The sequence below is a fragment of the Pelecanus crispus genome, chromosome 8 (assembly GCF_030463565.1).
Source record: "Pelecanus crispus isolate bPelCri1 chromosome 8, bPelCri1.pri, whole genome shotgun sequence".
Lineage (NCBI taxonomy): Eukaryota > Metazoa > Chordata > Aves > Pelecaniformes > Pelecanidae > Pelecanus > Pelecanus crispus.
The window spans coordinates 1,849,625-1,865,144 of NC_134650.1; the positions used below are offsets into that span (position 1 = coordinate 1,849,625).

Consider the following 15,520-nt stretch of genomic DNA (forward strand, 5'->3'; position numbering starts at 1 on the left):
GAGGCAGCTCGGAGGCGGTGTCCCATGGCAGGAGAGACCGGGATCAGCAACCGTCCTCTTCCTCACCTCTCCCGCTCCCTTCTGCTGGCTGATATCAGCCACAAAGCCTTCAACAGTCGGCTTGCCCCAGCCACACACGCAGTCAGAGACGGGCTGTCCCAGGCACAGTCCGTTCCGCTGCTGGTTTCAGGTATTTCAAACATAGAATCATCGAATCGTTTAGGTTGGAAAAGACCTTTACGATCATCCAGTCCAACCATTAACCTAACACTACCAAGTCCACCACTAAACCAATTAAGGGTAGAGTAGCAATTTCATGTTTCCTGGTTTGGTGGCTGGATTATTTTTTAATGAAAGTAAAAACTAGGAATCATTAAGATTGGAAAGGCCCTCTAAGACCATCAGTCCAACATCAACCCAACACCTCCATGCCCACTAAACCATGTCCCAAAGTGCCACACCTGCCCATTTCTTTACATGTCCTCCTGAGAAAAAGTACAAGTTTTTAAGTAAAAAGTACAAGTTTTTAAGTGAGAGGCAGGTTCTTGTAAGACTTTGAAGGGAGAAGCAGCGGCTAGGCACTGGCAGGGCAGCTGACCGCGGAGAAGAGGCTGAGGTGCTCAGCGGGGCACGGGGCTGCGTGGGGCCGGGCAACGAGGGCCCTGAGGAGACGCTGGGCGCCAACCATGGTGACCGAGCGCTGCGGGGCTAAGGCAGCGGGCAGCGGGGAGCTCGCTGGGCGAGGGGGAAAGCGCTAGGATGGCGGCAGGGACCTTGGGCCGCCCACCCGGGGACCGAGTGAGGCCCTGGAGCAAGGCCCTGCGCCCTCCCGCCCCGCCGGGGCTGTGACAAGGTGGGAGGAGGCGGGAGGAGGCAATGTGCGCTGCAGCCCAGAAAGCCAACCCCATCCTGGGCTGCATCCCCAGCAGCGTGGGCAGCGGGGCGAGGGAGGGGATTCTGCCCCTCTGCTCCGCTCTGGGCAGACCCCCCCCTGCAGCCCTGCGCCCAGCTCTGGGCCCTCAGCACAAGGACACGGAGCTGCTGGAGCGGGGCCGGAGGAGGCCACAGAAATGCCCCGAGGGCCGGAGCCCCTCTGCTGCGGGGCCAGGCTGGGGGGGCTGGGGGTGCTCAGCCTGGAGAGGAGGGGGCTGCGGGGAGGCCTGAGTGCGGCCTGGCAGTGCTGAGAGGGGCTGCAGGAAGGGGGGGGCAAGCTTTTAGCAAGGCCTGTTGTGACAGGACAGGGAGTAATGGATTTAAACTAAAGAAGAATAGATTTAGACTGGATATAAGGAAGAAATGTTTTACAGCGAGGGTGGTGAGGCACTGGCACAGGTTGCCCAGAGAGGCGGTGGAGGCCCCATCCCCAGAACCATCCCAGGCCAGGCTGGACGGGGCTGTGAGCACCCTGGGCTGGTTAAAGCTGTCCCTGGCACTGCAGGGGCTGGGCTGGGTGGGCTCTGAAGGGCCCTTCCCACCCAAAGCACTCTGATTCCATGAACGCGCGGCGGCCCCGCCGCCCCCGCTCTGGCCGCGGGCGGGTTCAGTCTCCGTGGCGGCCGCTCCCCCGCCCAATGGGAGGCGGCGGCCGGCATGTCCCGGCATGCAGCGCGCCCGCGCCTCACTTCCCGGCCCGGCCGCTAAGATGGCGACTCCCATGCACCGCCTCATCGCTCGGAGACAGGCGTGAGTGCGGCGGGCGGCCGGGGCGGGAGAGGCGCCGCGGAGGAGCGGGGGGGGCTTCCACAGGCGAGCCGCAGCGAGGGGAGGCCCGCCCGGCAGCGCCCTGAGGCAGCCGCTTGCGGGGAGGGGGCTGCGGAGGGGCGGCTGCGGGCCCCGCAGGAGCGGGGCCGGGACAGGGCCAGGGGCGTCCCCTGCGAGCGGGGCCGCAGCGCTTTCGGAGGGTGCGGAGCCCCCTCCTCGCAGGTGCCCAGCGTCCCAGGGTGCTGCTCGTCTGCGAGGAAACCGCTCCGAAACACGGCTGGGGTGACGTGGCTAGCGACATCGCTGCAGCGAAATGATGGGAATGAAAGCAGGATTGTGGAAGAGGAGAGGATGTCTTCAAACTTTCCGTTTTGGTGTTAACGCTAGCTAGCAGCGTTTGGGAAAAGGCTACCGTGCAGGTGTCGGTGTGCCGTAGCTGCCAGCGAAGTGTGTGAGACCTCGCGATGCAGGTGTTCGCTGGTCTTCATCGTAGGCTTTTAACAGTCAGATTAAGAAAAAATAAGTTCTACGTTCGTGTTGACAGAACTGTAAAAGAGAAGCAAAAAAAAAAAAAGCGACCTTTCCTCAGATGTTGATATAACGTTTAAGTAATTCTCTCGATACCGAGGGGATCCAATTACCAAACATGGAAATGAGGAAAACCCAACGTTTTTGCTTGTTTATGTTAAGTACAGCAAATGCCTATGTTCCCCTCTCATGCATTACTTGCGTTGGCTTTCCATTTGCTTGTTGGTTTGGATTTTTGCTTTCTTCCTTAGAAGAAATTTATTTCTTGTGTTTCAGTTTTTGAGGTGTGTTTGGTTTTTTGTCTGGTCATAAGAGTTGGATAGAATATGGATGACTTCTGCATTCTCTTTCCTTTTTTATGGTTCAGTATAATTTCTTTCCTGTTTTCCAATGAAAAGTAACTTGGCATTTCAAAGTACTCATGGAATACTTGTCCTTTTACCTTGCTACTTTATTATGAGTCAAGGAGTGATCTCTTACATTTCTTGTTATGTCTCTGTGTGCTTGATGGGTATATGCTGAATTGTACATCTGCCAGCCTTTGCTGCTAGGTTGTGCTCATTGATCCCTGTTAAAAGTTTACTTCAGTCTCGTGCTGTTCATTAGCGTTCAGATGTGTTAGTGCTGATATAGTATTTGTAGATCTGTAGTTGTTGAGCTGTTTTGATCTGTTTTCCTGGTAGTTACTTATATTGCTCTTAGGGCTTGATGTTCTCATTTTAGCTTGCATACAATTCTCTGCCCTGGTCATGTGAGTAGTGCTAAAATCCTGGAAATACTGAGTTATTGTTGCTTTAAACTTCCATTCTGTTCCTGTGGAGACAGGTCTGGGCTAGTTTGAGACAGAAAAACATTCACATTTTTTGGGTCTGTATGTTGATGAAAAGGAGGGAATATCGTCATTCTGCTTATATGTAACTCTTGTGGCAGGGCCAGAAGTCCAAGGCAAGACAAAGCAAACCATTCTAAGGCGTTGGGGTTTTTTTTGTTCATTACTAGACATACTGCTTCCTGTTCAAGTCTGAGTTAATTGTGCAGCGTAGGTTGCAAGTTTAATTAGTTTTCTAGTGCTGATTTAGGTTGGCATATCTAAGGCTAGATTATGAAGCCAAATACTCTTTGCATTGAAAGTGATGGATGTTCAGAACAAGATTCCCTTCAAGATACAGTAGAACTGTCACAAAAGGTGATGGCTAGAGTTGAAAGAGAAGCAATTCACACCTTGCCTTGGAAAGCATGACTCCTTTTGAGAGAAAAATGCTTGCTACTGGTCTGTCGCTTTATGCTCTCTAAGTACTAAGTGAACAGTCTAGGAGCCTCCTCCTAGTTAAGGCAGGGCTGTTAACTTCACATAGTTTAGATAGGCTGGCCTTGAAAAATTAGTATTTTGGTGCTTGGAAAAAATGATAGAGGGTGGAAATAAGTTACAGCAGTTGCAGGACTGTAGAGGAGCTACAAAGTCCTCATTTTAGTCCTGGCTTTAAAATGTGTTTCTGACCTTGAGTGGGTCACTTGACTGCTGTATGAGTTTCCTTATTTGTGAAGGAGGAGGGTGTGTGTGAGAAGATAGCAAACCAGCGTTTGCCAAGCTTCAGAATAGTGGAGCAAGAGCTGGAATATGAAAATACGCGTTTTCTCCCTTAACTGTCTTCTGAAAATGATCAGAGGACTTTACTGTGGTGTGAAAACTGAAATATGGATGTAAAATGCTCACTAAATACTTCAGCTATTTGGATGGTACAGAGTAGTAAGTGAAGTCTTGCTTGATTTACATTGCACAAAGTGAGCAAGAATCTGCTTGGTCTTATGATAAACCTTCTGCCAGCCTTTAATGAATCTTAGTAAATTCAAGTAAGCTACAACTGCCATCATCTCTGTGTTACTTGCTCAGAATCCTAGGCTGTGAGAATTTGGCCTTTTGGTACTTGTGTTAAATTCTAGGATTTGGAAATGAAGCTGCCTGCTTTTTTCTAAGTGTTCTAAAGCATGATTTCAATTACTCACCTGAAGCAAGCTAGAACCACGTGCAGTCATTGGGTAGTAACAAATTGCATGCAGCACAATCGTTCTCGATAACTGTTGGACAGTTATATCCTATAATGCTAAAAGCTGCGCCAATTAGGCTGATGAAAATGTGATTTTGGTGATAGGATTAATCTTTGTTCGCTGACAGAGAATGGTCCCAGTAGCATTTTTCAAAATGTTTAAGTTGTTTACAGTATCTGCAGGGGGTGGGAAATTATGGAATCTTAAGAGTGGGGGAAGACTGCAAGGCAGGCTAGCCAGCAGCTAGTATAAAACTAAAAGCGAAATTTAGGTGCAGTCAATGAGTGTGGTGACAGCTGATGTCAGTAGTTCAGCATTTGCTACTTCAGCAGAAGACGACTTAAGCTGAAGCTATGGAATAGAGTAAAAGTCTCTTTGTTCTCTTTCACAGATAGCTGATATGAGAATTTTTTAATAAATGGAAATGTACTTGCCTAAATTCTGTTCCTGTTTTTGTCCTGATTTAAGATGTATAATTGCTAAAGCACCAATGAATGTCAGTCTGGTTCAATCATAACTACATATGCTGTTGAGAATCTGTCTGATTTTAAAAAAAAAAAATAAATTTTTTCAATAGGTAAAACACACTTGGAATCAGTCACTTAAGCAATTCTGCATTTTTATAGGGAGGCAAACAAGCAGCATGTAAGATGTCAAAAATGTTTAGAGTTTGGACACTGGACGTATGAATGTACAGGGAAGAGAAAATACCTGCATAGACCTTCGAGGACAGCTCAATTAGCGAAAATTCTTAAAGAAAAAGAAAAGCGACTATTACTGCAACAAAGGTAAGATTGGAAGAATGAACATGTCTAGCTTATTAATGAAAAGATGATTTTGTACGTGGGTGGGAAAGATGGTGTCCTAGACCATTTGCTGTCACCTTTTCTGTGTGATGTTTGCTTTAATATTAGAGCTGTTTTGTGTGTTAAGTGGAGTATGTACACTCGGGTCCCACAAAATAAAAATGTTGTTCATTAACACCTGCTCGTCTGAAATACACTCAAAACTTTTTTGGCCTGTCTGAAACAAAAAAATGTGCTAAGCTAAAGTTAAAATAGTTGGAGCCTTTTTTTGTAATGGAGTACTGTTTCCCGAATTCCTTGGTGTTTCATATGTTTATGTGCTAGTACAAGCAGGTTGGTGTGAAGACTGTAAATGTATTTATAACAATGAAGCAATTCTTTCACTTCTGTTTAGGTTTGCTGTTAGACTGTGCAGTTAAAACCTGGTCTTCTGGATATGACCTGACAAAGGAGCTGTGCTGGCACAGCTCCTGTATATTGCTCATTATGAGCTGTAATGGTTAACCAGGTGAATGAGAGTTGGATTATCAGGTGTTCTTAACTCTCAAGCATAAAGTAAAAACATCTTGCTGAATTGCATAATTATTTCCCTTTTTGGTGTTTGAGAAAGTGAAAGATACCTGCAGCTAAACAGAAAAATCTGAGCAAACTTCTGCATTTGTGTAATGTGATTTCCTTTCCGCTTCACTTTGTGAGTAGACTTTAATGCTTCCCCCAAGTTTAATAATTGTTTTAACAGGCAACTCCAGAGGATAAAGAGAAAAATCATGTAGCAGATTAGTTTTTCATGAAATTCCTATGTATGAGGGTTTCCATTCTGCCGTTGTAACTCCAATTTAGTTATGGTAGCTGAAGAGTTGCTGCCTCAGCCCTGCTGAGAGACAGTATCATTCACAGCCATTGCAGCTAAAATTGTGGAGGATTTGGAAATGTACCCTCTGTCTCTGCCACTTGCAGCTCAGTGTTTTGGCTGTAGGTCATTACCACTGCCAGGATGTGAGATATGGAGGAGCGTTCACACCTTTTGCTCCGTTGTCTTAATGGGGAAAGAAAATGGGTGGTGACCTCTGGCAGGGAGGTCTGATTGGACTTCCTCAGCTGAAACAGCTGAGGCAGCAATATGAATCGGAGTGTTGAAATACTGACTGAAGTGGAAGCCCATTAGTTTGTGTCAAGAGTGACATGAAATGTTTGATTTTTTTTTTGAAATGGATTTTGATCCAATGAGTAATTCTGAAGCAATTGTAATCCCCTAGTATTGCAGATAAGAAATCAGGAGTGCTTAGGCTCTAAAACTTGCTCTGGTTGGAGGCAGTGTGGAAGAATTCAGAGACTCAAGATTTTTAAGACGAAGATTGAGTTTAAGACTCACATTACTTCCTTGTTCCTTTTCTGCCCTGTTTCTGTAGAATTCTGCAGATTAGCACTGGAGGATAGTGAATTGAGGGTGAGACTGCTTGCTGCCTGGCCATTGTGCTTGAGTCTGTGTATGGGATAATTGTCTATTATTATTAATTCTGGACAGTTAGAGGACTGTCCAGTGTCTGTCATGAATGGAGTTTTTTGAGCTGTAAGTCTTAACGGTCCACAGTACGAGGGGTATGTGGTGTGAAAAAGTCATCTCAAAAAAGGAAGACTAAGTAATCCTTAGATGGGAACAGTTTTTAATCCTGGTTAAATTGGGCTGGAACTCATAGTGGTTAGATAATCGTAAGCTCCCTGAAGTTCCTCTGTGTTCCTCCACAGTTCCTCCAACTGTGCCATGAGGTATCCAGTTCCTTAGATGCCAGTGTTAGGCTTTCAAGGATGAAGCTTATTCTTCATGGGAAGAACAGCTTCCTAGGTCACGCTTTTACTTTTTGTATAGCTTGCTTTGGCAGGTTATTTCTTGTCTGCAGAGAAGTTGGGTGTCCTACAGATCTGCTTCAGGGTATTTGTATCATCATCTTTGAAGATCTAATAATCATTAAGCAGAAGGCAAACATAGTCTCATAAGGTTAATACTTACTTTTTGGCAACCGCATGCAAGATTTTTCAGCACTAACTCATTTCAGCAGTTGTTCCAGGATCCTTCTGTTTGCCCAGTGTTGACCCCACGATTCTGATGGACATTATGGAGGTTTTGCTTACTGGCATCAGTAAAGCCCACTGCTTGTCCGTCCTAGAGTAGGAGTTGGGAGGGGAGGAGAGGTGAGAAAATGCTTATTCCTTAGTGATGTTACCGCATTGAACCAACACCAGGATGCCTGAGTCTTATTTATGGTTCTGAAGACAGTGTGGTGCCACAGGGAAAAATACCAAGTGTCACAATGCAGGTCTGTGGGATCTGCAGGGGACTGACTGCTCGGTTGGTAGTTCCATAGCGAACTCCTATACTTATCCATATGTTAAACGCTAGAGGGAGGCACAGACCTGTGCCACGGCAGCCCCGGTTACTCGCATGCTGAATTAGGTTCTGTCTTCTAAAAGGTGCTTTGGGATCTAATTCTGCTTACTCACGGTAGTTACCTATGGTAAGGGTGTAAGGCCTCAATAATATAGATAATAACAGCATGCAGCAATACTGGAGGGATTATAATTTGGTTCAAAATTTGAAGATCAATGAATCTTCCTCTTGCCCACAAGAGATTGTGGGGAGTGTGGCACACTATTCTGTGTAATTATAATATTTTCATATTGTACATATGAAAATAAAAAACTTAAAATCTCATTTTTCTGGCATAAAAATGGCATTGAGTGCTTTTATTGAAATACAGTATAGTTTACGTAGTTTTTTTTCTTTCTACCCTTCTCTGGAGCTTCTATCAACACATACTGCTGTCTAATTTCTAAGTGAAATGTATTTTGCAGTTTCCACTTTTATTTCTGTGTATTTAAGATGGCTTCCAATAGTAGGTTTCATTTGAGGAAAAAGTATGCTGGTTCATGAAAGAACATACAACTTCCTCATGTATCGGTGGCACATTAAGCACGTTGTAAGTATATGGTGAGGGACTACTTTAATCACATGTACATTCCAGGTTGAATTATGTGCTATATATCTGCAGTGCATTGAGAAGAGCATGTGACTGGTACATTTGACTGAAAAAAAATTTATTTTCTTAAAAAATATCCTGAAGTGAAGACTGGTTTAAAAAAAAAAATCCCTTAGCATTTTGTTAAAAGCAACTTTCTTCTGTGTCATTTACCACTAAAATTTTCTGTGAGTGTATGAATGCATGGGAAAGACAAATAGCTGGAAAGCATCAACATAAACGGATTGTTCTTTTTGTACTTGAAAGAAGTACATGGTGAAAGCTCTATAGACTAATTCATTATTTTACCCTTTATTTCAATCAATTCAGTTATTGCTAAATATAGCTACACAGAACTTTTTTTCTGTATCCTTATCGCCTCTGCTTTTCCCATCCCAAAAAGTTGTTCTCCATATAATATGAAGAAAAGAGTAAAGAAGAGTAAAGCATAGTTAACACAGAAAAATAGAGGTGAATTGCTGCCTTTTTTTTTTCCTTTCCCAATTTGTAGGTATTGTTTTTCTGGTTTGGATAGTGACTGAAAATAGATGCCAAATGAACTTTGGCCGCTGTGGCTCTCTGCCAGTGGGATACCAGTTTTCTAATATTAAACTCAGCTCCACTGTGCTGCTATTTATTTAATTTTCCTGCTGCATTAATCAAAGCTATTGTTTTTTCCCCCCCCTTAATTAGCACTGGAGAAAGTACTGCAGAAAGGAAGACCAAGAAAAAAAGGTACGTGGGGAATGATTACAAATTGTGCAGCTGCTTCAGTGCGTGATCTCGCACTGGGTACTGCCGCAGGCAATTTGGAAGGGGTGCGTGGGGAAAGTCAACATTGCAAATACAGTTTTGATTTTGCTGCTTTTAGCCTCTTAGAGACATTTGGAGAACTTCTACTCTGCTTTTCTCCCTACTGATTGTCCTTATCTCTACATATCTTGCTTTAATAATAAAAATATTCTTATTTCTGCCTCAAAGTTCATCAAGTGTATTTTAAACAATTGTGCAAGAATGGCATGCTGTTTTCTGGTCTGTAATCACTCCACCTACCCATCTTGCTCTTCCTTTTGTTGTTTTCATTCCCTTCTCACAGCAGCTGTCTTTCTCTGAAGCTTTGTCTAGAGAATGAAATAAAGCCTCTAAAAAAACTCAACCCCAAAACCAAACGAAAAACCCCCAATCCCAGACCAAAACAAAATCCAGGAACTAAGCAACCCCACCTCAAGTATTAATTTGAGCCAAGAACTCTTTATCTTTTGACATTATTTCTACTTCACTTTGCAGTAATGTTTTCTTGGGAATCGGCAATCCGCTTTTGTCTTTATTAGCAAAACCCTTTCAGGAGCAGCTAGAACCCTGGCTGTAATACCCCTGCTAATCATGTTATGAGTTGTACTTACGGGGCATGTCTGTACAGTAATAGCCTCATTATCTCCGTGTATTTAGTTGACTGTCCTCTGTCTCTAAATCTGATCTTCTAAAAACCATTTTCAGAGGATTTTTTAAAGACTGGGCCTTTTGGTTTTTTTGTGGCAGTCATTAAATAAGCCACAGCAGTTTTTTTAAAATGTGCCTTTATTTTAGGCTGTCATGTGGAATGTGGCTTTATTGGAATACTTCTTGGTGAGTGTCCTAGTTCTACTATCGGAACATGTTTTATCAAAGGCTCCTTTCTCAGTGGCGTCCATTTATTGTTGGAGTTACTTAGGACTAGTGAGATCATAAATTAACAGATTTCTAAACAATGTAGTTCAGGCCTCTTCCTGCCTCAGCTTTCTCATGTGCTGCAGTCTTTTACATGGCGTAATGATTTTCAGAGTATTTGAGCTCTAGACTGATGCAAAAATGGAAAGAGCAAAAGGATTTATGGGGGAAAGGGTGGTTTGGTCACTTTTTCCTTGAAATTTTAAAACTTTTCTAGGTTTGAATTGTTACCCTGTTTTTATGCAAGCACCGAGTCCATCAATATACATTCCTTTCCAGATCACTTGCTATTTATATTTTTATGATGCTACAGGAAGAATTAAATGTGGAAAATTCAGTGAAGCATTACCATTGAATATATAAGATTCAGATTTAAAAAAAAAAAATGCAAAAGTTAGGGTTCTAGCAGTAGTGAGCACTAACCTTTTACATAGTGTATGTTTGTTTTGATATAAACAGTAATAAGTAAGCTACAGGCTTAACCAGAAAAACAGGAACAGGCAAAACAACTCTTGTACAATCTTGTGACCTCAGGTGACACAGAGCTGTCTTCTGGGTGCATGCGGGCTTCGACGTTCCCATACAGCATACTTTGGTTATTAATTGAAAGCCCACTTCATGCTTGGATCACACATACATCTCCCTGTCTGAAGGGTAAAATCATCTCTTAATTCATTTGTTTCTTCAGGCACCCAGCTGTGCCCAAAACTGTTGATTCAATTTAAGAAGCAAGTTTAAAATCACCTGGGGTTGTTAGATGATTGTGATAGAATTAGAAAGGACAAAAAGTCTGAGAAGGGTGATAGCATGTGTTACAAAATGCAGCAGTTGTTCCATGATTGGTGCATGGAATCATACAAGATATTAACATTTGTGAACTTGTTTGAGGAGAGTGAATGCTTGTCTGCTGGAGAAATTTTGTACTTTTACAGTGGTGTAGTAGACCTAAAGATCTTAGATCTACCAATCTATAGCATCTGGGTTGTCACAGTACCTAATTAGGACAAGGTGAAGCAGATGCATTGCTCCTGTCTCCATCCTCCTGTGACTACCATCAGGCTGTGTATTGCATCACCTGAAAACAAGTATCTGCTTGTTTCTTCTCTCACAGATCTAGCTACTGCTTTCCTCTAGGAGAAGCAGTATGAGGTGTTAGATATTCTGATGTTTCTGTGAGTGGGTTTCAGATTAGAACCTAAACAGTGGAGGTCCATGGACTGCTTCTGTGAAAGGTGATTAGGAAAAGAAAGTTCGGTCAAAGTTATCATTCGGGGCATCCTCTGATTCCTGCCCATATGAATGAGTCTGCACATCTAATGACACTGTTTAGATTTACTACTAGTCCCTTTTTTTTTTTTTTTTTTTTTTTTTTTTAGTTTTCCTCATCTTAAGACCAGTTTTTCAGCAACAATAAATCTGTATTTAACCAGCCCTTCTGGATTTATCTTTAATAAATAGCCATTGGGTCTGCATGCACAGAGGTAACAGATTGCAGATGTATTATAAAAACTTCAGTGGTTCATAGCTTAATATAGGCATCTAGATTTGTCAGCTGATGTGACCATGGCTGATGAAAAAACATTAATAGCCTTAACACAGGCATTTCCTGAGTTGTTGTATTTAACCTAACCCTCTGATAAAAACTTCTGTATTAATTTTCTAATGGAAAGAAGATTCTGCATTATTATATCTAGCATTTTTGCATGCTGTTTGGCTGACTTGGTGGGAAGCGGGGTGAATTAGTACCTTTACACTTTGTTTGGAGAAAGATCTATGGGAGGATTTAATTGTACTTTCTTGAAATTCATATTGCCTTAATCAGAGACCTTGATCTTGAGAACAACAGCCTCAGTAAGGGCTCAAAATGAAGGGGAAAAAAAAAAAACCACCACCATGGCAGAGGATACAGAAATCCACTTTGCTGTGTTCATAGTTCTGTCCTTATCTTGAACTGTTTCCACCCCTTCTCCACCCTGAAAACCTAAGCTTCCTGTAGTAACAGGTAATTTGGGTTCTTTTGCCAGGAGTAATCCAAGAACAGTTTCCGTTGAGTACAATTCTAACATTTGTGAAATCACTGATGAAACTTCCACTGACTTCTACATTGCCCAAACTTCACTCTTTATTACCGTGGTGTGCTAGGGAACTGATCTTTGTTATAATTTTCCCCTGAGGCTTTAGTAGCACAGGACATCCCTACTTCTCCTGCAGCCTTGTTCTTCTATTTAGTCAAGTCAGTAAAGAGACTCATCACTACTATGAACAAGATCCTTGCCAGCTTCCAAACTTAACCTTTTTCTGTAGCCCTGTTTTGGCTTACTTCATGTACATGGTGTTGCTCTGCCATTGCTCAAATAGCCAAAATGCATTTGGTCGGAATTGGAAGAGGGGGGCATGGGAATTTGTCTTAGATTGTCAGGCCTGGAAATTTTCAGACCAAATAATTGATCTTTGGATTACAACACAGTATAAAGAACACTGTGTAATGAATGCTGTCTCTAGCAGGCCTGTTCTCATCTGTGTATCTGCTTTCTTTCAGATCTAAAAGCGTGACCAGTTCCAGCAGCAGTAGCAGTGCCAGTTCGGCTAGCGATTCCTCATCTGACAGTGAAGATTCTTCTACCTCTTCTTCTGACGATGATAGTGACAGTGATGAGAGCTCCTCTACTTCCTCATCTTCTCCATCCTTGAGTAGTACATCCTCTTCTTCAGAGTTCGAATCGGATTCTAGTTCCTCCAGCAGTAGCAGCAGCAGCACAGACAGTAGTTCTGATGATGAGCCGCCAAAGAAAAAGAAGAAGAAATAGTGTGGTACAGTCTAGAACTGTTGTTTAGTGAATGATAACGCTCTTCAAAGATGTTTCGAGCACATGGTTGCCAAACAGCTTAAAACTGGTCAACATTTCTACTGCTAAAACTTTCTAAATGTTTTGCATAGTTGTTCATAGGACATGAAAGGTGTTAAATGGCACATGAGACTTACTGAAAGAGTATTTTTGTGGTTTATCCTTTGATGGAAAATTTTACTTTTTTAGTTCAAAAATCTATCATCAGATTTGTTTATATGAGCTAAGGTCCAGTAACCTGGATGTTTACATGCTGGAAAGCAAAAGCTTTTTATTGCAGATCACGCTGTGCATCATATATGCTACTACTCTGTTTGACAGCTTCACTTACATTTAGAAAATCCTCTAAACTGTTAGAAGCAGAAGTTGTACACTGCGGGCTGTAGAGCACTGTCATTGTTGAAACTGAATGCACAATGTTGCACACAGAGGGCCTTCCATCTCACTGTTAACAAATGTATTGTATGCTGCTGAGCTTTTTTTTTTCCTGATGGCTTTTCCTGATGCTTCCAGGTCGAGTCTTAACTGCAACATAAAACTTTAAATAGTGTTCATTTGTTAATGATCAATATACTACTTGTACAGAGGCTTTAGTCTTTTCAACTCGCCCATTTCCTTAGCTCATGTATTTGTAGTATTTTCTGAGACACAGAGTGTCTCTTGCAGCAGTGTCTGTGTAAGAAGGAGGAGCAGTGCACAGGGGAAGAATTGTGACTGATGCTGCTTAGGAGTTTCATCTTTGTGCCTTTTTTTGTAAATTAAATGTATCCTAGGGAGAGAAGGGCTTGAGTGGGTGTTTTTCAGAACTCCATTAGCTTTCCATACAGGATATGGTCAGTAAAACCAGAGAAATAGTAACAACAAACAAAAATGGGCACTATTTTCAAGGAGATAAGAAACAGGCTATTTTCACTGGAGGCTTGGCAAGAAAAGGAGTCGCCTTTTAAAGAGAGGTCCCAAAGGAAAGTGTTTCCCTTTTGATATTTTTGCAAAAAATTGTTGTGTAATGCAAGATTACCAATCCATGTTGTTGGGCACATGGTGACTGGTGTCATAGTCTGCGGTATAATCGGTCCATTATTTTTATGTAATAGTGTGTACGTGTCCGTGAAAATCTGGCATGGGAGAAGCAAGAAGCAAAAAAACCAAACCACCCAACAAAAGCAAAATCCAAACGTACTGCAGAACAAGTATTGCTGGTTGCAAATTGAAAGTTATTTGTTCTTTTTGTGGATTGAAGCAGTTGGCATTAGTATTTTAATTTGTGATGCAGTATCTTAAATTTCTTATCGTTGGAGTGCCCTTTTTTGGGGAGGGGGCATCACATGTTGAAGAATTCTTAAATATCTTTGTTTAGGTAAAACATAGTAATGAAGCTATTTTTTATATTTTTATGGAAAAGGTAGTGTGTAGAATTCCTTTTGAATAAAATGTGCTTATTTAAATGTTTGAAAACATGTATGTTGTGCGTGTTAGTCTGTAATCATTGCTGTGTTTTCCAGAACACTCTACAGACTGTAAATAAAATTACCAGAAAATTGTTTTAAGTCGTCTTGAGTGAATGTACCGTTTCACGGGAAAAGTTAATAAATTATTAAACAATAGTTGCTAAGTTCTTGCTTCCTGCAAATCCAGATGTGATACAGTAGTAGTAAAGCATGCGTGTGGAAGCCCTTTGGAGTATAGGATTATCCTATAGCGCAGGGTTTAGGGCCCTCTCAAGGGTTCCAGCGAGCCACGTGTGACGATAGAAGTTGCTGGCGGCGACCTTGTTGTCGTACAGGGACGGCTGGAAGAGCGGTGGCAGTCCATCTTGGGGAGGCCCCATGCGACGAAGAGCATCGGCTTGAGCTCGGTCAGCGCTGAGCTGGGCAGCAGCAGCAGCGTGGGCATGCAGGGGGATTGTGATGAGGAACAGGCGGTCATCCCGAAGGGAGAGGATGGGGATGAAGGCTCAACTACCTCTGCCATCCTGTTAAGACCATGTTGTACGCTTGTTTCTTTAACGCTGCTGGTGTTTGTGGGGTAGATGGTTTCGTCAGAAGTGCGCTCCTTCACGCAAGTCTATTACTTCTCCCTGTTAAGTTGGCTTTGCCAAGAAAAGAGAAGTTTAAGATTGTTAGACAACTACCAAGTACTAAAGCGAGTCGTTACACTCGGGGTTGGCCTATTCATACATCTGTTTGTTTGCCTACAGTCAGGCAAATTGGGTCTGTTCACAAGGCAAAAGGAAATGCTTGTGTGTTAGGTCCTGTCAGCAGGAGCAGGGATAAGGTAAGGTAATTACAGATGACACTAAGGAGACCTTAATTTAACTTTGGCTCCGCTGTTGGCTCATGAGTGGAGATGCAAAGACATTGCTTACTGCTTTCACTGGCTGTTGCTGCCAACTGCTGATTAAGTCCGAGACCAACCATAAGTTCCTCTGTACTCAGATTTTTTTTTTTTTTAAATGTTTAATTTTAAAGACAATATTTTTGGTTTTTTTTTTTAAATTGCCCTTTCTGTTGATTTGTCTCTACATATCCTTATTTTGCAGAGTAAAACCCATCAGCCTGTCAAGAGTCTTGCCAGTTCATCTTCCATTAGATCACATCCTGATTTCTTACTGGATGTTTTGACTGAAGCTTTTTCAACGGGAAAGGTATTTCTTTAATTACTGCTTTCCAAAGCTTTAGGTTAAGTACAGAAGACTTTTTTTTTTCTAAAAGACCCACTAGCTAGAAATTATTAAATTTACTAAGCAGTAACATGAGACCTGTGTAGCTCTGAACAGCCTCAATTTTAATCCTTCCAATTACAAGTAAAGGTGTCATTGCTAATTGAAGGGAAGCAATTGATGCAGTCTAGTAGAAAAACAGCCTCGGGAAAA

The 15,520-nt window shown here is 42.5% G+C and overlaps 1 protein-coding gene across 1 annotated transcript; it reads left to right on the top strand.

The window, feature by feature from the left end:
• Window positions 1-1,620: 1,620 nt before the first annotated feature.
• Window positions 1,621-14,190, top strand: ZCCHC10 (zinc finger CCHC-type containing 10). The gene is made up of 4 exons (XM_075715485.1): window positions 1,621-1,683; window positions 4,902-5,063; window positions 8,789-8,830; window positions 12,342-14,190. The coding sequence occupies exons 1-4, from the start codon at window positions 1,643-1,645 to the stop codon at window positions 12,607-12,609; spliced, it is 513 nt and encodes a 170-aa protein (XP_075571600.1). The 5' UTR covers window positions 1,621-1,642; the 3' UTR covers window positions 12,610-14,190.
• Window positions 14,191-15,520: the final 1,330 nt, after the last annotated feature.